The sequence below is a fragment of the Pelophylax lessonae genome (genome assembly GCF_965119305.1).
Source record: "Pelophylax lessonae genome assembly, chromosome: 1".
In the NCBI taxonomy this organism is placed as follows: domain Eukaryota; kingdom Metazoa; phylum Chordata; class Amphibia; order Anura; family Ranidae; genus Pelophylax; species Pelophylax lessonae.
In genome coordinates, this window is record NC_138768.1 from 460135110 (window position 1) to 460158760 (window position 23651).

The window sequence follows — 23651 nt, forward strand, 5'->3', positions numbered from 1 at the left end:
GCATGTGCAGAGTGACTCCAAAGGTTCTGTACTATCAGGAGATAGATTGGGGACAGTGTAAGAAGGGGAGGATCACAGAAGGCAGGATCAAACAGCCTTTTTACACAAAGCGCAGTATTAACCCCTTAAGTCCCACAGTGAGTATAACAAGCCTGCTTTACTGCATATACAGACTGACTTTACCGTTGTGGGTTTAGTAACACTTTAAGTTAATGACACCCCAAATACAGGTCACAAACGCAGTGCTTATGTCCACACTGGACTGCACAGTACAGAGGTTGTAGTGAGTTTTTCAAGGTAGTGCATGTGCTACTTTTGGTACGTTGCAATTTCAGCCTATTCAAAATGAATAGGCTGAAATGGTACTGCACAAAAGTGCATGTGAATGGCACAGGAACACACAGAGCGTTCCTGTGTGATTCCTGGTGTGAACCGGCCCTAAGTAAGTAAAATAATTTAAAAGATATATTAATTCTTAAATATAAAGGGCTCGGCACGCCTATATATTCCATCGGGATGCAATACCACAAACATGTTATTGTGCATATAAATAAGAGATGTATGAGGGCCCTTCCGTGGGGTGAAGACCTGGATCTAAGTGGACAGCGTATGGATATCTGCACCCAGGCAGCACTTGAGAGAAGAAGCAGCTCTATAGGAAGGTGAAGGAAAACAAGGCGCCTCTAAGTGCAGTATCTTACATTTTATTGAAGAAAAAGGGTTAAGAACACTTACAGAAGGTAAGCAAGAATAGGTAGAAGGGGAGCTGGAATAGATCCGTGATACCGTCCGGGATCAGGTGAGCCGATGCTCGGATGAGCGGATGTCCGGTACACTGCTTTCTGTGTGGGCGTGTACTGCGCGGGGTGAAAGCTTCCCACTACGACGCAGACGCATACAGCCGGCATCTGATTGTGCGGGTGGATGGCAGGTTACAAGTTTCGGAGCATGCACAGCTCCTTCATCAGACTTCCACCTGCTGAAGATCTATGGTGCATATATATGAGCAGATGGGGTCGGGAATGGGAGGAGCCAATTAACTATATGTGCTATTTTAAAAACAGCAACAAAAGGAGGGGAGCAGGTCGGAGAGCTTACACAATGGTATTGCATGTACACAAAACAGGCATATTATACAATGACAATAAAAAGTGCTATAAGCAGGAATAAAATCATAATAATACATGAAAAAAATATATATCTCAAGAAATATCAAAAAGATTATGTATATTAGGTATGATGTATGAAAGAAAAAAAAAAGGAGTTATTACTTTACAATGAAGATATTCTACAGTAAGCTATTAACTACAAGTTCTTCATTTATGCCTCCAGGTGACAGCGCATCGAGTGCATAAATCCAATACGTTTCTCTGCGGCAGAGGCGCGCAAATCTCTCCGTCTCAGAGAAAGTAGGGGGATGGACTCAAGGATCCATACCTTCAAACCAGAAGTAGATTTGTCATGGTGTTTGGCAAAGTGTCTGGGGACGCTATGTTCATCTTTGCCAGCCTCAATGGCCTGGCGGTGTTCCCCAAACCTCTTTCTCAGCGTTCATATGGTGCGGCCTACATAGTGTAGGCCGCAAGGGCAGGATAGGCAATACACTACATGTTCTGTGGAGCAGGTGTAGAATTGTTTTATAGGATATGTTGTTCCTTTTATAATAAATTATTTTTGTTCATGACGGACAAAGGTACAGGTGAGGCATAGGGTTTTTTTTACATTGATACATCCCAATAATAGAAAAAAATGTAAGTGAGGGTGATATATATTTGTTGGTTTTAAGCTTACTGGGCACTATCTTGATTTTCTATATGCAAATCTAGGTTTTGTGGAATACTATTGTTCAAATGAGGGTCCTGCTGTAATATGGACCAATGCTTGCACATAATGTGTTCCATATGTTTGTGTCAATTATGAAACTGAGTTGTAAAACGAATGGTATTTGTCTGATTACTGACTACCGTCATTTGAGGATCAGGGGTATCGTACGTAGCATATGCCTCTTCTATCAGGGAGGCTGGATAGTCTTTTTCTACAAAATTCTGTCTTAGGGATTGACATTGTGTCTGGTAATCTGTAAATTTGATACAGTTGTGTCAAAGCCTACAATATTGACTCTGGTATATTATTAAGCCAGCATGGTTGATGGCAATTGTTATAGTGCAAAAAGGAATTCCCAGAAGTTGGTTTGTAGTAGTTCTGGAGTAGATCTGGCCGTTGTCCTGGTACAGGTCTAGATCCAGGAATGCCAGGTGTCATGAACAGAGGAAAAGGAGAGGCCCATATTATTATTATTACAATGAGAGACAAAGTTGGGTATGTCATTGGTGTCCCCATCCCAAATGATGATCATCAATATATCGCCTGTAAAAGGCGAAATGTGACATATAGGGATTATGGGTCCAGATATATAGGGATTTCCAATGACCCATCGTAAGGTTGGCATACGATGGGGCAAAACTAGTGCCCATGGCAGTCCCGTTGATTTGAAGATAAAAATGATCTTGAAACTGAAAATAGTGATGTGTCAAACAAAACACTGTGGCATCTAAAATGAATTGAATTTGGTTGGTGGGCAGGGTTTGATAATCTACTAGGAAAGTTTGTACTGCATGCATGCCAATGTTGTGTGGAATAGATGTGTATAGGGACTTGACGTCTAGAGACAGCCAAGAGTAGTTGGACTGCCACTTTTAGGGATTCAATAATTCTAAAAGATGTGAACCATCACAAATATAAGATTGTAAGTCCTGTACAAGTGGTTGGAGAAAGAAATCCACGTACTGGGAGAAGCTACTGGTTATACTGTCCATTGAGGCAACTATGGGTCTGCCCGGAGGTGTCTTGGTGTCCTTATGAATCTTAGGCAGATGGTAAAAGTATTGCGTGTGATGGTATTTCTTGACCAAAAATGATGCTTCATGGGCAGTAATGATCTGTTCTTTCTGTGCCCGGTGTATTAATGTATTGGCTTCTATGGTGAATGTTGGCAAGGGATCCTGAGGTAATCTGGCATATGTGTCCTTGTCCCCTAATAGTCTAAAGGCTTCCCTAATATTGTCTTTCTTATTTTGTATTATGATGCTCCCACCTTTGTTGGCTGGTTTGATAATGATGTTTGCGTTCGTTTTGAGGGCCTCAGGTGCTAACCTTTCAGCTGGTACAAGGCTATGTTGAAAGTGTAAATGTTGATCTCTATTACACATGTTCTGAAATTCTGAATAGACCACTCGATAGAGTGCTTCTAGACACAGGCCTTTCGATTGGGTAGAATAGAAATTGGATGTTGGTTTAAAGGAAGTGTGCTTAATAGGGGGAGAATGAATCAGATGTTGTGTGTAGGTGAAAGCCTCCAATCCTTTGTTGTTAGGATCTAGTAAGGGTCCATTACCTTCTAGATATAGTTCCTCCAGGATATCAAGGGCGATTTGTAAGTCCATAGTGGTATGTGTGAGAGCATCCTGAGGGGGAACCATGCTCTGAAACATGTAACCTGCCATCCACCCACACAGTCAGATGCCAGCTGCCTGCGTCTCTGCGTGGTTGTTGGAAGCTTTCACCCCGCGCAGTACACGCCCACACAGGAAGAAGGGTACCAGACATCCGCTCATCCGAGCATCGGCTCACCTGAACCCAGACGGTATCACGGATCTAATCCAGCTCCCCTTCTATCCGTTCTGGCTTACTTTCTGTAAGTGTTCTTATCTTAACCCTTTTACTTCAATAAAGTGTAAGATACTGCACTTAGAGGCACCTTGTTTTCCTTCATGTTATTGTGTATGTTTCACGCTGTAGCGTGAATAATGATAAGGCAGCTCATTCAGTTGAAAAGAGCTGACAATGTGCAGCAACTGAAACAAAACTGGACCTGCACTTTTTTTTTTTTTGCCCCACAGCCAGGTACACAGTCACAGTCACGCTTCAGCTCAATAAGCAATCCAGGGGTGTTGTATTTGGTGTTTTTATTTAACTTGAGTAGGGTTGGGGAATTGAGTGGGATACTCCAAAAAGAGCTATGTAAACAAAGTGAGAACTGTAAACTTCCTTCTGAGAAACTGCAAGCAAAGTCCTTGTAAAAGCAGACTGTTGACTTGGCTTTGTAGTAGTAGCAACTAAAGGCACAAAAACCTCTTCTTTTGAGCAATTAAAGCAAAGTCCTTTCACAAAGAACTAGATAGGCTAAGCTCTGCAGGACACCAGCCAATGTCCCCTTTAACAAACACACAGCTGTCTTTCTAACACTAGAGGGTTGGCAGCAGCCTACCATCTCTAGAATCTCTCACAGCAGTCTGTACTCACAAAATGTCCTTGAAAAGTTGGTTGCCTCCTTCCAACATCCATACGACACATAATATCCTGTGATACCAGGATAGATCTTCAAACAGCAGTCCCGCAGTCAGCGCTCTGTAACTTCTGCAAATCAGGACATCAGGACATCCACCTGAGGCCTAGCACCTCGCAAGCACATGGCAGGATAGCCTTAGTGGGCAAGCAGTCCCCGTTTAGGTTGTGTTTCTCTCCTACAGGAAAAGACCTGAAAGACCAGCAGCCTTCATGACCAACCTACCTGGGATTGGCCAGGACTGTATACATATTTATGGTGCAATTTGCATTGCTCCACACCTATGATCTAGAGAAATCCAGTTATCCAGAAATCAGACAGAGCGGTCAAACTTTTAGTAGCTAATCAACACAGCTCCACCAATTGCAGTGAGCACAATTAAGTATGCCTAACAACAAAACCCCAGGTCCACTGGATACAATGAGCTAGAATTAAATTTACGTAATCCTATTTAGAAGGGTGCTACAAAAATAATTATAATGCACCATCTGGAGTGTCATGTGTTACCACACAGCACAGTAAAAGGTTACTATTACTGCAATGCATAGTTGTGAAGCCAGCCTAAAACAGCTTTTGATAAGATTATTTTACATTAAGTCATTGCATACATACAAAATAAGGCATGTGTTTGATTGCCTCCTGTACTACTAGCTGGAACATGTTCATTGTGCTCATGATGTATATGTTGCCTCACCAATGGCTAAATTAGCAAAGTAGATTGACTTTCCTAATTTGTGACTCAGATCAGGACCTGCAGGTTTTTATAGAAGAATTAATCAGAACTAACAGAAATGCCACCAGGGACACAATGGGGCAGCTTTGTACACAATGGGGTTGATTTACTAAATACAATTAGGCTGTTATCTTTGCAAGGGAATTTTCCCCAGAGCGTATTGAATTAAGTGAAGCTCTCTTGACGTCCATCATCCAATTATGTGCAATAACATTTTATTTTTCAATTTTCCATGCATGTGATTGGGCATTCTTTGCAAAGTGAAATTTTACCACATTCACTAAGCTCAGGGGAAACTTACCTTGCAAAGTAAAGAGTCTTTTTTCCATTTAGTAAATCAACAACAACGTTGAGCAGGTGAATAAGATTCAGGGGACAATATCAAGAACACAGGAACATGACCACAAAATAGCAGGAGGAAAGTTCAAAACTAATTTTAGAAAGTTCTATTTTACTGAAAGGGTAGTTGATGCTTGGAAAAGACTTAGTGTTTGGAATAAACTTACAGCAGAGGTAGTGAGTCAGTCAACAGTAAGTGGGTTTAAACATGTTTGGGACAAACATAGATCTATACTAAAATGGGGCAGACTCGATGGACCACTTGGACTTTTTTCTGCCATCACTCTTCTGTGTGTCCATGTTTCTAATTCTTTAATAGTATTAATCAAACTGATACATATATATCATTTTAAAGGTTCCTCTTTCCTGAGTGGATTGGCACAGGTGGAGCAAAAACCTCCCGCTGCAGCATCATGAATTTGTCTCCTGACCCTATTCTCAGCTATCAAGTAATAGACTATCTTTTTGCACAAGTGAGTTTATTGCAGTGCAGTATAAAGTAACTGTAAGTTGTACACTCATTTTACATGTTCTTTTTGAAAATACATTTTTTTTTCCGTCTTCATATATTTCATTTTCCTGTTAAATACAATGTATTAGATGTGTGCTGTAGTAGATTTTTGTGGTGAGTGAAAAAAACAAAGGAAATCAAGAAGTCCATTTTCATTCGGTGGATCATGCTAAAATATACATCCCTTTCCATATTTTGAGCCCTGGAAAGTGGTAATAATAATAAAGTAAGGAGCACTATCTGTTGGCTTGAAAAACATTGTGAAAAATTACTGTAACTAATAATAATAATAATAATAATTTAGTTGGTGTTCAGAGCTACAATAAATGTTTAATATTGTTGGCAAAAATACTGTAATAACTTATTAGTACATCCAGTCCATAAAAGTTCAGCATGTAAAAGTCTGGTTGTGGAATGCAAATAGTCCATTGTTAGTCCATCTTCTCCATCAGTCATGGTGCACTCTGAATAAGGGTCCTTTTAGGCTAGCCAGCGCTTTATAACGCAGTGGCTGGTGTGCGGTGTGATGCAGTGGGAATTACGTCTCTGTACCGTACTGATTCTTCTTTTTTTTTTTTAACAAACAATCTGACTTCATTTATTTCATAAAGTTCAATTGGCCGCTGTGCTGAAAAAAAAAAAAAACAGTGCCTGCACACCAGTGCAACACAGTGGTGGAATTCAGGCACACAAGAGACAAGGCATTGTCTTGCAGTGGGACTGCTCTGGAATAACTAGCCCAGTGCAGTCCCACCGCATCAGTTGTAAATGGAGCCTAAATCCCCCTGTTAGCCAACCTCTAACTGACTTCCAATATGTGACAGGATAGAAGCTAATGTTGCTCTTGTGTTTCCTGGTACTCTAATCTGACAATCTGGTACTAAACTCAAAAATAAAAATGTAATTTATTGCAGCTTACTGATTCGTAGATGTGGAAGCTCCATTAGTTATTTGTTTTTAGGCTTTTTCCTTTATTAGCACCTGGTGATCCATGCCTGAAGGTCTGTTCTTTTTCAATCTACCAGTTATGTCTCAAAAGACAAAGTTGGAGGGGCTTTTAAACTAGGTGTTTAGGGGCAGGGCTCAGAGGTAGTGACAGTAGAGAGCAAAGGACAGAAGGTATTGTGGGGGTCAGCAGAGAAAATATAAGCGTAACAACAACTACTGGGGGGAATGTGCGGACAAACCGCAAACCAAGCAGAAATAAGCTTAATGATAAATCACTATCCTCTTCTACAACACTGAGAGGGGTATACACAAATACCAAAAGCCTAGCTAACAAAATGGAAGAATTTGAACTGTTAGTATACGAGGAGGACATAGACCTTGTGGGATTAACAGAAACTTGGTTTGACCCTTCACGATTGGCTGGCAAATATTCAAGGGTATTCTGTGTATAGGAAGGACAGGAAAGGAACAAGAGGGGGAGGGGTATGTCTCTTTATCAAAAATAATGTAAGGGTGGTAGAGAGGAGTGGCATTGTGGAAGGAACGAGGGCAGAGGTGGAATCTGTGTGAGTAGAACTCCATAGGGAAGAAATAAGGGGGAAAGTAATAGTGGGGTATGTTAAAGGAACCCCAACCAAAGGGAGGAGGTAGATCTGGAATTTCTATTGCAGTTGGGAAAAGCGGCAAAACAGGGACCAGTCATCGTATTGGGGAACTTCAATTATCCTGATATTGACTGGGAAGAGGGGACTGCTCACTCATTAAAGGCCCGTCGTTTCACAAATGTTTTGCATGACAACTTCATGTCTCAGTTGGTGAATTCTCCTACTAGAAAGAATGCATTGCTAGATCTAATAATTACGAACGATCCAGGTCTAATCACAGATGTAGGAGTCCGGGACAACTTGGGTTCTAGCGATCACAGGATGATCATCACATTTAGCGTAAATCATAAGATAGCAAGGCACGAGGGGAACATAAGAACCCTAAACTTCAGAAGGGCAAACTTTCTTGAACTGTGCTCAATAATAGTGAACATAAATTGGGACCAAACCCTAGGAACACTGAACACGGAGGAAAAATGTGAATGCTTTAGGAACATATTAAACAAAAGTATCTCACAGTGCATTCCAATGGGAAATAAATTTAGAAGAATCAAGGTCAAACCAGGGTGGCTAAACCGTAATGTAACAATGCTTATTAGAGAAAAAAAAATGGCCTATAAGAAATATAAATCGGAGGGGACATTATTGGGATGGCTAAAATTGACTTAGAGAGACACATAGCAGCGGAGAGTAAAAAATACCCTAAGAAATTCTTTAAATATATTAATAGCAAAAAAGCGAGGTCAGAGCACGTTGCACACATAATTAACGATAATGGGATGTTTACAGAGGACACAGAAGGCAACTGTACTAAATGCTTTCTTCTCCTCAGTTTTACACAGCAAAAAAGGAGGGTTATTATGACCATGACTGTATGGTTAGCAGCACATCACATGACTTGCCGCTGTGGCTAACAGAGGTTGAAATCAAGGAAAGGCTTGATAACATTAACACAAATAAATCACCAGGCCGGGATGGCTTGCACCCGAGAGTACTCAAAGAACTCAGTAGGGTTATATCTAGATTCTAGACCATAGTTCCTGATCTTTGCAGACAGTGTATTGGCAGGAACTGTAACAGGTGACTGGAGGAAAGCCAATGTGATACCAATATTCAAAAAAGGTCGGAGGCATATCTCAGGAAACTATAGGCCGGTCAACCTGATGTCAATAGTATGTAAATGACTGGAGGGAATAATAAGGGACTATATTCAAGAATTTGCTACTTTTAAAAGACTCTTGGATGTGCATCTCAAGGATCACAACATTCAGGGTTATGGGAAATAAATACGTCATTGACACACACACACACACCTACACAGGTTGAACTGGATGGACTGTTGTCTTTATTCAACCTCAACTACTATGTAACTATGTAGATTAAGCTGTGCAGTAAAAATGGCAGTTAGAGAGTTGAGACAAACCATTTACCACTGACAGGGGTGTTTACAGTGGTTAGCTTTTTGGAATTTAGGTTTCAGAAAAAGAATGATTATGAATGATTCATCAGCATAAACAGAAACATTTCAGTATGCAGTGATTACTTGTAAGATTGAAGAACTCTGTAGTGAATTTCCTCCTTTACAGTATACAGTAAATGTTAGGCTTGCTTCACCTTGGCGATTAGGGGCATACAACACATTCCAGTAGCAAGAATGAGCAGATGACAGGTGTATGTGTGCAGCGGTGGCCTGTACAAATCAATGACAGGCTGAGATGAGTTGTCGCTGTTCTCATGTATCTGCACATGTAGCAAAGGAAAGAAGCACTTCCCATTGTGGCAAACGAGTAGAGGAGGAGCCAGGAGTGCCGCTCTGAGCAAACCACTGCACAGAAGTAGTGAGATTATTATTTCAAAAGAAAGTTTGATTTTACAATCTTTTTCAATCAATGAAAATTACTTAGAAGGTACAAAAACATCTAAAGATTAGTGGGACTTTAAGCGAGATAAGCATCCTTGTTACCAGTTAAATAATGCCTTATACATGAAGGTAAATATATATGGTGCTAAATGGGTTTATACACACAAGAACAGTACAAGGAATGTCATGCAAGGTAAGAAAGAAAGGTGAAGTAAACACAGCCAGATTATTAGACTGTCACACATTGTAATCTGTGGAATATGTGGGTATCATAACAGCCCTTTGTTAAATTATCTGATCATGTAATTTCAGTGTCGCAATGACTTCATAAGTGGTCGCATGCAAGTACCAGAAGATTTAGATGTTCAGGAACAGTGTCTAGCTTTAGCCGTTCTAGACATGATGAGGCTGGCACAGGAAAATAACAAAACCTCAAAGCAAATTCTCAGTAGTGTTAGGTAAGTAAAGTTAAACTCAACTGAGTTCTATGGTCACAATATATACTTTCATTCTATAACATCAGCAATGTAATAACAATACAAATATTTTTGACATATTTCAATTGACAATCCAATATAAGCTTACATGAAAAATCTTCTTTCATGTTGTAAGTGCTGTCTGTCATCTGGCCATCTCTTTCCAAACTTCCTGGGTTCCGTGTAGGCATTTTAGCTTCTCCTCTATTTCTAAGGACTACATATCCCATAGTACCTTGCCTGCAAGCAGTGATTCCTGTACTGACTCTGCCTCCTGAAACTCCACCTCTCAGCATCTCTGTAGGTCAGAAGGCAGGCTCTGTGAAATGTGTGACATGGCAGTGCCTATTCACAGGGCATAGTGTCTACATGTCACAGAGTTCAATAAAGTAAATGTGTGGGGATCTTCACAAAGTAAGTTTACAAACTTCAAGATCACTTATAGTAATAGAAGTAGGCTAGAAATAATTGAAATACAATATGGAAATTAATATATGATTTTACATTTTTAGTAGCTGACGATACAAGGCTAAGCTAAGCTGAGCAATAAACGTCACAAGAGGATATTGAAACCTTACAAGAATACCGAGATAAAATAGGGTGGACAACTACATGGCAAATTAGGTTCAACGTATGGAAATGTAAAGTGATGTACTTGGGGGCTAAAAATATGAAAGCCAGCTACACTCTAGGGGAGAACCTCTGGGGGAATCAAGGATGGAAAAGGATCTGGAGGTCCTTGTAGATGACAATACAATGCAAAGCTGCAGCAAACAAGGCCAGCACAATATTAGTCCCCTGCCCCCTTGGGGGCTGCTGGACTTCTCACCTTTTCAGGTCCCCCTGGGTTACCGATCTGCTTGCAGAATCTTAACACTTTACTTTCTTGGCTCAGTCAATGTACAGTCTAGGGGTTGTTGTTTTATTTTAGATGGGGATGGGAGAAGGGATGAGTGGGATAGTCCAACACTTGAACTATTCACAATGCTGAGGACTTCTCTCTGAGAATGCAAGAAGGCCACAGCTTCATCCTGCCACTAGATTAATCTAAAGTAATGTTCTTTGGCACTTTTCTTCAGGGCACTTGCCTAGTACCCCCTTTCTATCAACCAGCTGACACCCGTCCTCTGACTACTCTACTCCGGAGTGGCCTCCTTCCTGGTCAGGCCCTTATACAGGATCCCCTGTACTTACGATACTGCTTTTCATGTTCTCCAGTGTCTCAACTCCTCTTAGTCAGCTCTCCTGGACCTCTGGGTTCAGCTCCTTCCTTCTGGCTCACCAGGCCGACTGCCTGTGACCATACACCAACCACTGCAGAAGAGGAGGCAGCCGCCACCCTCCTTCGGGGACTCTGCTCACCAGCCAAAGACCTTGAGCAAATGTGCTCCTGGCTTTTAGTACTACACCCCACAATGCACCAAGACAGCAGTCTGTGCCAATCCCTGGGCCTGTATCAAAGTCTGTGTACTCATTGGCCAGGTTTCCTCCACTGTACAATTTGCCTCCCCATTGGACCAGTGTGTACTCTCCCTCAGACCACATGAATCACACACTGAGCACATTGAGCAGGCCTAACTCACAGATCCTGCTCCCTGTTAAGCAGAGAGAATATAGAATTTACCTGTTGCTCCTTTGATAGGCAGACAGAGCCAAAAACTATAGTCACTCTCTAGCACCTACCTAGGAGGGTGCTACATTAGCATGCAATAAAAAGGACATTTACTGAAGGAATCAAACTATAATTCTACCACTTTACAAAACTCTGGTTCAGCCCCATCTTGAGTATGCCATACAGTTCTGCTCACCTGTCCTCAGGAAGGATGTGCTGGAACTGGATAGAGTCCAGAGAAAGGCAACAAAACTAATACAGGGGCTGGAGAACATCAGTTATGAAGAGAGGCATTAGGCTTATTTTCCCTGGAGAAGAGACACATAAGAGGAAATATGATAGCAATATATAAATATCTAAATGGTGTTTCCCGCATAGGGAGGAAACATTTCAGTCTTAAGTTGCTCAAGAGGACACATGGTCCCTTAATGAAGTTGAAAAAGCAGTTCACCTTAACCACTTACCCACTGGGCACTTAAATCCCCTTCCTAACAAAACCAATTTTCAGCTTTCAGTGCTCTCACATTTTGAATGACAATCTACTCCGTCATGCAACTCTGTACCCATATGAAATTTTCTTCCTTTTTCCACACAAATAGAGCTTTCTTTTGGTGGTATTTAATTATTGTTTTTTTTTTTTTTTTTTGCGCTATAATGAAAAAAGACCAAAAAGTTTGTAAAAAAAATGCATTTTTCTTTGTTTCGATTTTACAATTTTTCAAATGTAGTAATTATTCTTCATAAATTTTGCCTAAAAGTTATACTGCTACATATCTTTGATAAAAAATACTCCAAATAAGCATATATAATTAGGTCTTTGTGAAGGTTAGAGTCTGCAAGCTATGGTGCCAATCATTGAAAATTAATCACACCTGATGTACTGACGGCCTATCTAATTTCTTGAGACCCTAACAAGCCAGTAAAGTATAAATACCCCCAAAATGGCCACTTTTTGGAAAGTAGACATTCCAAGGTATTTATTAAGAGACATGGTGAGTTTTTTGAAGTTCTAATTTTTTTTTTCCACATGTCTTTGCAAAATTAAGATTTTTTTTCATTTTTTACAAAATTGTAATATTACCAAGTTATTTCTCACACACTGTATAGGCATACTTGCAACTACACCCCAAATTACATTCTGCTACTCCTCCTGACTATGGTGATACCACAAGTGTGACACTTTTACACAGCCTGGCTGCATACAGAGGCCCAACATCCAAGTAGCACCATCAGGCGTTCTAGGAGCAAAAATTACACATATCATTTGCTGATAACCTAACACACTTTTGAAGGTCCTGGAGCACCAAGACAATGGAAACGGCCACACAATGACCCCATTTTGGAAAGCAAACACCCCAACACATAATCTAGGAGGCAAAATGTGTCTTTTAAACATGTAATTTTTGGGGGAAAATGTGGAAAGAAAATGAAAACGTATTTTTTTTTACACAAAGTTGTCCATTTATAAGATATTGCTAACACATAGCATGTACATAGGAAAAATTACACCTCAAAATACATTCTGCTACTCCTCATGAGTATGGAGATACCACATGTGAGAGACTTTTTCACAGCCTGGACACATACAGAGGCCCAATATGCAGGGAACACCGTCATTTTCTGACTTCCCATTACAATTTTGTGAGGCACTGTAAGGCACTGATAAACACTGTAGTGGCACGGATGAGCACTGATGCGGCATGGATGTGGCACGGATGAGCAATGATATGGCATGGATGTGGCACGGATGAGCACTGATGTGGCACGGATGTGACACGGATGAGCACTGACATGGCATGGATGAGCACTGATGTGGCACGGATGAGCACTGATGTGGCACGGATGAGCACTAACATGGCATGGATGTGGCATGAATGAGCACTGATGTGGCATGAATGAGCACTGATGAGGCAGGGATGAGCACTGACGTGACATGGATGAGGCACAGATGAGCACTGACGTGGCACGGATGTGACACGGATGAGCACTGATGTGGCACTGATGAACACTGATGTGGCATGGATGAGGCACGGATGAGCACTGACGTGGCATGGATGTGGCACAGATGAGCACTGACGTGGCATGGATGTGGCACAGATGAGCACTAACGTGGCATGGATGTGGCACGAATGAGCACTGGTGTGGCATGGTGTGGCATGGATAAGCACTGACGTGGCATGGATGAGCACTGATGTGGCATGGATGTGGCACGAATTAGCACTGATGTGGCATGGATAAGCACTGACGTTGCATGGATGTGGCACAGATGAGCACTGATGTGGCATGGATGTGGCACCGATGAGCACTGACGTGGCATGGATGCGCACTTACGTGGCATGGATGTGGCTAAAGCTGAAAATTGATCTGATGTGGCATGGAGGAGGCAGGGGATGAGTTCAGCTGCAGTCTCTCTCCTCTCCTCGCACGCTGTACCGATCGCTGTGTACAGCGTGCAAGGAGAGAACTGAACCGGACATGTGCTGGTTTGTTGACAACTGATCACATGGTAAAGGGCAGCTGTCATTGGCCCTTTAACACGATCTGTGTTGCGCCATGTCCCTTTGACCCGGTGAATATGGACACTTCCGTGTGCGCGCAATTCTGGGAGGAAGCCATAGTACGCCCTCCCAGAATAAGCCGACCGCATTGTAGCCGTTATTCTGTTATGGCCTGGTTGGCAAGTAGTTAAACTGCATAGGGGGTTCTTTAATGTTAGAGAATCAAGGATGTGGAACTCCCCCTCCACAATTGGTGGTAGCGGAACGTGTTGACAATTTAAAAAATGTTTTAGATTGTCATCTAAGCATACACAATATACAGGGATGTGGGAAGTGGTAGATAGATAAATACATACACATACCCACACAGGTTGAACTGGATAGACTGGTGGCTTTATTCAACCTTACCAACTTCGTAACTATGTAACCTTTTGAGCACAGGTGCACTTTAACCGGTTCCCGACTGGCCGCCGCCTTTTTACTGTGGCATTGTGGCTCTGCTGCGCAAATCTACGTAGGTCTACGTCGATCGCAAACAGGCAGCTAGGGGGCGAGCGTGCCCCGCTGGTTGCGCGCTCCTACCCCCACTCGGCAACGGGGAAGCCGATGCACGGGTCAGGCGGCTCTGATTGCCGCCTTACACCCGCGATCGTTCCCCACTGAGAGAGAAGAACGGTCAGCTGTTGAAAACACAGCTGACCGTTCTTCTCCCTGGAATGATCACAGAGCCCCTGTGATCTTTCTATATAGGATCACAGATCTCTATGATCATTTCAGAAGCCACACCCCCCCCCCACAGTTAGAATCGCTCCCCTAGGCTCACATTTAACCCCTTGATCACCCAAAATGTTAACCCCTTCCCTGCCAGTGTCATTAGTACAGTAACAGTGCATATTTTTAGCACTGATTACTGTAGTAATGGCACTGGTCCCCCCAAAAATGTCAGTTAGGGGTCCGGTCTGTTCGCTGCAATGTCGAAGTCCCGCAAAAAATCGCAGATCGCTGCCATTACTAGTAAAAAAAAAAAAAACAATAAAAAATTACATAAATCTTTCCCGTAGTTAGTAGACGCGATTTACTTTTGCACAAACCAATCAAAATACACCAAAAATATGTAGCAGAAAACAAATTGGCCTAAAAAGTTTAAAAAAATGTGATTTTTTTTTTGAGAATGTCATATAGCAGAATGTGAAAATATTGTTTTTTTTTTTCAAAATTGTTGTTATTTTTTTGTTTATAGCACAAAAATTTAAAATCGCAGTAAAATCAAATACCGCCAAAAGAAAGCTCTATTTGCGGGAAAAAAAAAGTATTTAAGTACAGCGTCGCACGACCGTGTAATTGTTCATTAAAGTAACGCAGTGCCGAATCGCAAAATATGGCCTGGTCATTAAGGGGTAAAATCTTCCGGTCCAGAAGTGGTTAATGAACTGTTGCAGCTTCCAGGATAAATAGTTTACCCGGCTACCATTCAAACTCAACATTAATTGATACAATCTGTGTTTTCTTTTAAAGCAGAACGTTACCCATAACAACTTGCTTCTTGCTGGAGGATCCCATTTTGCTGAAGCCCAGAGCCCCCAAACGGCAGTAAATCATAAAGTGGAACTAAACCCATTGATTTAACTGTTTCAAAAAACAATTACATTCCTGAAATACGGGGATTGTTAACTGTCACATTTGTTTGTTTCCTCAACCAAACTGTCAAACCATCAAATGGCTGGTGTTATGCAGCACCATGGCAACTGCAGTTTAAACAGAAGCAGTGTCCTTGGCCGTAAAGGATAGGATGATTTAATTCTGCTTTAGCTTAGGTTCAAATTGAGGCCAGTTTGAAAGTGTGCGAGTTCAGCTGAGCTTGCACAATTTCAACCTGGCATTTCAGTCTGACTTCGGGGGCCATTTCAGAGAGATCTGTGCGGGTTCCTGCACAAATGTCTATGGAAATCCCCCCCCCCCCCATATCGCCATAAGTAGTACAGAAGCTACTTTTGGGAATCGGTGCGGAGCTTCAAAGTCGGCGTTGCACCGATTCGGACAGTGCCATTGCTAGCTATTGCCTCCAAATGTCAAATTGCATGTCAAATAGGATTAATGTGAACATGGACTTAAGCCTGTCAGCAGACTGACCTCAACAAACTCAGCAGTGAATAAAAATGCCTAAAACAAAGAGAAACTGAGCATGTGCAGAGCAGTGTTAATTTCGTCGACTAAAACCGACTAAAACGTTTTCGTCGACTAAATTAACACAATTTTAGTCAACTAAAATACGACTAAAACAATTCAGATGACTAAAATACGACTAAAACTAAAATGGCATTTTAGTCTTAAGACTAAAATATGACTAAAACTAAAATGGCATTTTAGTCAAAAGACTATAACTAAAACTAAATCGAAATTTGCTGCCAAAATTAACACTGGTGCATGCTGAAAGCTTAATACCACCATAAATAATAACATATTCGATTTTTCACTACAGGACCAGCAGTAGTATATAATGAGTTTGGAAATTGTAGAGAAATGCTTAAATAATGCATTACAAATTACAATTGAACTACACCCATTCGATTATAGATGACTAAAATGAGTTTTAGTCGACTAAAATGTAGGACGTTTTAGTCGACTAAAATGTACTGGAGTTTTAGTCGACTAAATACGACTAAAACTAAAACACTTGCAGAAGACTAAAATGGGACTAAAACTAAAATGCCATTTTAGTCCTAAGACTAAAACTAAATTGAAATTTGCTGCCAAAATTAACACTGGTGCAGAGCAGGCAGAGACAGTGTATTACTGGATTTTAAACAGTATAGATATTTGTAATGATTTACATAGCTGTACCTGCAAAAGGGGCCAGCCTGAAGTGATCTAACAGGACTTCATTTTCTGACTAAAGTTCCACTTTAAGTTATACTAAGCCAATCTTTTTTTTTTTTTTCCCTGAACAAAAGGGGATCGGTTCAAACATAGTTAATTGACTATTCACACAGGAAACTTCTAGGGCACATAGAAATCAATTGTTTTCTATACAAAAACTTTAAGAAAGTTAAAATGTTTAAGGCAAAGTTTATATGCCAGGAACTAATCTAATTCACTCAATTTTGCTCCTTTTTTTCTTGCTTTTATGTACAGAAATATAATCTGTAACATAAAAATTTTAAGAGACACTTTTTGAAAGGGACATCAAGTAGAAGTAGAGGCTCAATTTGATTAATATGCATATTGTTCATGATCACATGACTAGGTTTTAAAAACAATCATATAGTATATCACACAAGTGAGTATACCACTCACATTTTTGTAAATATTTTATTATACCTTTTCATGTGACAACACTGAAGAAATGACACTTTGCTACAATGTAACGTTGTGAGTGTACAGCTTGTATAACGGTGTAAATTTCCTGTCCCCTCAAAATAACTCAACACACAGCCATTAATGTCTAAATCACTGGCAACAAAAGTGAGTACAGCCCTAAGTGAAAATGTCCAAATTGGGTCCAATTAGCCATTTTCCCTCCCCGGTCTCAGGTGTGGGGAGCAGGTATGTTAAATTTGGCGACTCCAGACGCAACGTCCACACGCCCCTTGAATCTTTCGCCGGCCTCTACTACTGTGCTACCTGGGACAGTCTGCGGGACGCCGCATATCCATCCCTTGTACAACTATTGTATACATGCCTGGAAGCCTATGTTATATTGTGAGTACCTTTTTTATTAAACAAGATTGTTATTTTTAAACGGGATCACGCTATGGGCCTCGCTTTCTTTTTCCTTTCATATTTCAATTTATGATCGATGAGAAATACTGAGAAGTGCTCCTTTCCTGCTTTGATCCCATGAATCCTGAGAAGTGGTCTATTTTGGAATAAAGCATCCATGTAACATCAGATCTCCAGTGGCCTTGATTATATAGCTGGGAGAGGCTGAGTCATTAAGTTGATCAGCCATGGAAATCTGGTAAGCTGCTGCCTTTATTTCATCACTGAGGTGTGCCCCTTCCTTCACATACCCTTGGTGTCATGGGAAGAAACCCCCCCCTTTTGGATTATCTTGCATGATTTTGGATTTGATTTCAGACCAACCTGTTTTTGGGACTTTATCAATTGGATACTATCTTCCCTTTCACTATTGTGATTAATAGTTTTTCCATTCAGTTGGACACTATTTTTTATATTTTTTAAATTTTTTATTGTTTTTAGCGCTACACTTTATGTTTTAATATGTTAAATTTGGTGTTATCGCTCTCACTCTCTCATATTGGTCACTGGAAGTTCAACATGGCACCTCATGGCAAAGAACTCTCTGAGGATCTGAAGAAAAGAATTGTTGCTCTACATAAAGATGGCCTGGGCTATAAGAAATTTGCCAAGTCCCTGAAACTGAGCTGCAGCATGGTGGCCAAGACCATACAGCAGTTTACTAGGACAGGTTCCATTCAGAACAGGTCTCGCCATGGTCAACCAAAGAAGTTGAATGCACGTACTCAGCGTCATATCCAGAGGTTGTCTTTGGGAAATAGATGTATGAGTGATACCAGCATTGCTGCAGAGGTTGAAGGGGTGAGGGGACAGCCTGTCAGTGCTCAGACCATACGCCGCACACTGCATCAAATTGGGCTGCATGGCTGTCTTCCCAGAAGAAAGCGTCGTCTAAAGACGATGCACAAGAAAGGCCGCAAACAGACAAGCAGACTAAGGACATGGGTTACTGGAACCATGTCCTGTGGTCTGATGAGACCAAGATAAACTTATTTGATTCAGATGGAGTCAAGCATGTGTGGCGTTAACCATGTGAGGAGTACAAAGACAAGTGTGTCTTCCCTACAGTCAAGCATGGTGGTGGGAGTGTCATGGTCTGGGGCTGCATGAGTGCACTGGGGAGCTACAATTCATTGAGGGAACCCTGAATGCCAACATTTACTGTGACATACTAAAGCAGAGCATGATCCCCTCCCTTCAGAAACTGGGCCGCAGGACAGTATTCCAACATGATAAAACAAACACACCTCCAAGATGACCACTGCCTTGCTAAAGAAGCTGAGGGTAAAGGTGATGGACTGGCCAAGCATGTCTCCAGACCTAAACCCTATTGAGCATCTGTGGGGCATCCTTAAATGGAAGGTGGAGGAGTGCAAGGTCTCTAACATCCATCAGCTCCGTGATGTCATCATGGAGGAGTGGAAGAGGACTCCAGTGGCAACCTGTGAAGCTCTGGTGAACTTCATGCCCAAGAGGGTTAAGGCAGTGCTGGAAAATAATGGTGGCCACACAAAATATTGACACAGTTGGCCCAATTTGGACATTTCCACTTAGGGGTGTACTCACTTTTGTTGTCAGCAGTTTAGACATTAATAGCTGTGTGTTGAGTTATTTTAAGGGGACAGGAAATTTACACTGTTATTCAAGCTGTACACTCACCAATTTACATATACGTAGCAAAGTGTCATTTCTTTAGTGTTGTTGTCACATGAAAAGATATAACAAAATATTTGCAATAAATGTGAGGGGTGTACTCACTTCCGTGAGATATTGTAGTTTCAACAATACAAAGGAGGAAAGGTGAACATTAATAGCATCAACATGTATTTTACTATAAATAAGTTGAGTTAATGCATATACCAATCTCATTACCAACAGAGAGTTGTTAGTATCCTAAAATATTTGGGACCCTCTGGGGCACCACCTTGGTGTCATGTAGCAGAGTATTAGCATTTGCACCCACATGGATGTCAAATTGGTGAGCACCACCCTGATGTCCATGCAGCTGCTGCATCCAAGTTCACATACTGGCATAGTTACATAGTTAGTCAGGTTGAAAAAAGTCACAAGTCCATCTAGTTCAACCAAAAAAAAAAAAAAGACACAAAGAAAACCCCCATATATACTTATTCTATCCACACAGTTGATCCAAAGGGGGGAAAATGCCTTCCTGATCCACAATGAGGCAATCTGATATTCTCTGCATCAACTACCCCTGCGGATATTAACCAAAAAATAATATCCAGTTATATATATTTTGGGGATTTAGGAATGCATCCAGCTCTTTTTCTAAACAATCTATTGAGTTAGCCAGAACCAGTTCTTGAGGGAGTCTTATTCCACATGTCCACAGCTCTTCCCCCCAGAGGTAGAGCGTCCCCTTGTCCCCTGTAATGACTTGAAAGTGAGTAACTCTACACCACATTCACTTCATAAACCCTTATGTATTTATACATGTTGATCATATCCCCCCTCAATCTCCTCTTCTCAAGAGAGAATAAATTCAGTTCCTCTAATCTTTCTTTATAGCTGAGCTCCTTCTAGATGTCTCCCATCAGTCTGGTTGCCCTGCCAGACATGAAAAGGACTGCTTGCATGCAGATGCACAGAACACTTGCGCACCTATGTATGGGCAAACATGGTCCTTAACATGGGTGTACGCCTAAGTACACCCGTATGAATGATGCCTAAAAGGGAATTTCAAAATGTTTTAAGGGGTGCTTAGGAAAACTGTTAGCGTGCTGTTTATACAGACAGAGTAGCAGCAACCCTGTTTGTATATCATTCTGAAATTAGTGGTTAGACAATTGTCACAAATACAAGCGCCCCCACTGGAAGATTACCCCTCAATTCTTTTTCTGGTGACACAGAGTAAATCTCCATGGCATGGACACAGACAGCAATCAAAACCATACAGGTAGGTTAACACTGCCCTTCTCAATCCAAAACTAAAATAAAAAATGTTTTCTTAGATTTCTGTATAATAACATCCATACCTCATAGTAATAACTAAATTGTCCTCCTTTCTCCATACAGCTATAAACACTGTGTCCCACAAAGTCTACGACAAAGTATTGTGAATTTGAACTTCTTTTCCCGTAAAAGACTGCGAAGGAGGGTTCAGAACTCTTTGAGGAAGATCCGCGCTAGTACGCTTACTGTTCCCCTCATAAAAATCAAGTATCTTATGGATTTAGAGAAACTGGACCAAGACTTTCAGACTGAGACATTTGAAGTTAAAAGCACACAGAAAGACAGTAAAGACCTGCTTCTTAGGGTATCCGGGAGTGCTGGCATTATCTGGAAAGAGGTTGAAAGTGAGGTAAGCATGTGCATGAGAAAAAAGTGACCATATAAAGTTGGTATATGTTTACCCACATCAGGTTATCCATCTCTTACATGAGTGCTGAGAACTTAGCATAAGCTAATAAACCAATACCTTACCCCCCCAAAAAGGCACAGAAGCTGATTAAGTTGGAAATAGGGCAAGGCTACAGCTTTATTTGAACTTTGCAAAAGTAACAACTTTCCAAATAGACCAAACAACAGTGCCAGTCACGGTTATACTGTGAGCACCCATAAAACATAAACTTACATAGTCTAAGAGGCCTGTCCTTACCATCAGTGCCAGACAGACATTAGACTGACCCCAGAATTTAACTTGAGGGCATAGCCCATAAAGCAACATCAATTGCTGGCAAGGTCAAAACCGCCAATAAAGCTGTGACAAAACATCACAACGGGCGGGGGTGGCCAACTCTTGTAACTGCTGAATCTCCTCAGAGCAGTTGGATGTGCCCCAGCATAGCCTTTTCCTAGAGTCAGGCTCCACCCAGTCACCTCAGGTCTTTGTAGCCAATCCCAAGGGAGCTACTTAACTTCTCTTTTAGGTTCACACCCACAGTGACGCCATGCTTCCAGCAGTTAAGGCTCCCTTTCCCTAAAGGAGGTTCAAGAGGCCTTCAACACTTTTACTGATATTGATGTATTGGTAAAAAATGAATAGATCAATTTGCTTACCAAATCAAGTAACAATGTTTGTAGATATATACATACAAGCATACCTCCCAACTTTCTGAAATGATAATGAGGGATACCTTTTAGCACACAATACTGTATGTAGGCAAAGGACTTGTCCCTGCCACGGCCCTGCTTACACTAGCCACAAAGCTCTAATGTGCAGAAAATAATTGGCTAAACCACACAAATATAATCCATCCTAGATCACAGCGAAAAACAGTGCAAATTAACTAAAATGAATGACAAATGCGAAAGGGGAAACTTCAATACAAATGGTTGTTACAAGCAAGTGCTCAGCAAAAGTCCAAAACAAATTTCAATGTTGATCCAGAAAAGGTGCTGAGGTGCCTCACAACTTCAAACTCATGCAGTGAACTGTGCTTTTCACCGTCTTGTGCTTGCATTTACCAGAAGATGTGGACCCCTTAGCAACATTGCATATGGGTCTATTTGGCTGTTTATGGTAAGTGGGAGGATGTCACATCTCATATATCTTGTGGCTTGGCACTCATAAATGGAGAAGAGAGAATCCCAATAGTGTAATATAGCCTTGTTTATCAGTAAAAATCATTAAAATTACACGTACAGTGTTGCAGACAAAGTATCGCATTGGGTAAAGCCTGAGACCCCGTTCACACAGGTTGCCGTAGGTCGCCTGCCATAGAGTAGCTGTGGACCCCTTCTAATAGGAGCGACACAAGTCGCTCCGACTTAGAAAAAGGGTCCGGAGCTTCTTTGGGGCGACCTGGAGCGACCTGCATTGACTTCAATGATATGAAGTCCGTGCCGGCCGCTCCGAGGTCGCGGTGCGAGCTGCGCACCGCGACCTGTGAGGTCGCCCCGGCAAGTAGTGTCGCCCCAGTGTGAACGGGGTCTAAAACAGCAGGGCAGTCATTCACTCAGTCCGTGCCGTGAGGCGGGCATGGAACGCAAACCTAGCGTTCCATCGCTAGCCAGACGTGATGCCACTGAGGAACAGGAATCTAAGTTGACGCGTTTGGCCACTTATTTTTTTTGAACAGCAGCAATGGTGATTTGGTTTTAGGATTTATTTTATGTTTTTTGGTTTAGTTAAACCACACAAATGCTTTCTTAATCTCCTTTTTTCATTATATTGGCTTTTTTAAAATAACAATTGCAGTATTATAGACATTGGATAAAAAGTTTAGGGCAGCATAACACTTTTGGTAGTAAAAAAAAAAAATACTAGATAAGGTACACTGACTGGGGAGAGGCTGCTCACCCAGGGAAACTGGGAAGAAAAGGATACCAAAGGCATCAACCCCCAACGGGTTTTAAGGCAGCATGTAATATATATATATATTAAATTAAGGAAAAAAAGTATCAAAAAGTTTAAAAAAAATATCATCTTTAATATACAAAAATGGAAAAAAGTGACAAGTGGTAAATTAATATTCGAAGTTAAAAAACAACCCCTGGATGGGGAGTATATTATGAGCTCCTGGTAGCTGATACAAATACAAAGGTAAATGACATTGCAAAATGATAATCACAATAAATACAAAAAGCACCCCAAACACTAAGTGGTGGGGGGGCGGAAACCCCGACGTGTTTCAACTTACTGATGGTCTTCTTCAAGGGGATTGTGATATCTAAAGGAAACATATCATCATTATAATGACATATTCATATCAAACAATAACAATACTTGTTGAGAACATCTTTGTAGTAAAGTTTACCATTGGAGCAATGGACGGCTGGAAGCCAAGGAGCATGTTGGTTAAATGAAGGGTCCTCAAACGTTTAGGAGGCATAGCCTCTTACACCATGCAGGACGGAGTGGGCGTACAGGCCTACAAGGAGTCACCAGTAAAAGGCCGCCATGGAAGGGCAAAAGGCACCTAATAAAAGATACATATATATATATATATATATATATATATATATATATATATATATATATATATATATTGCAATGACCCT

At 41.2% G+C, this 23651-nt stretch overlaps 1 protein-coding gene across 1 annotated transcript in view; it reads left to right on the forward strand.

The window, feature by feature from the left end:
• The window catches only part of JAK3 (Janus kinase 3), a 184719-nt gene that overhangs the window by 37679 nt on the left and 123389 nt on the right, over positions 1 to 23651 (forward strand). Inside the window, exons 4-6 of the mRNA XM_082267037.1 lie at positions 5773 to 5890; positions 9655 to 9800; positions 20724 to 21009. Of these exons, the coding sequence (XP_082123163.1) occupies positions 5773 to 5890; positions 9655 to 9800; positions 20724 to 21009 (550 nt within the window). The remainder of the gene's footprint in view (positions 1 to 5772; positions 5891 to 9654; positions 9801 to 20723; positions 21010 to 23651) is intronic.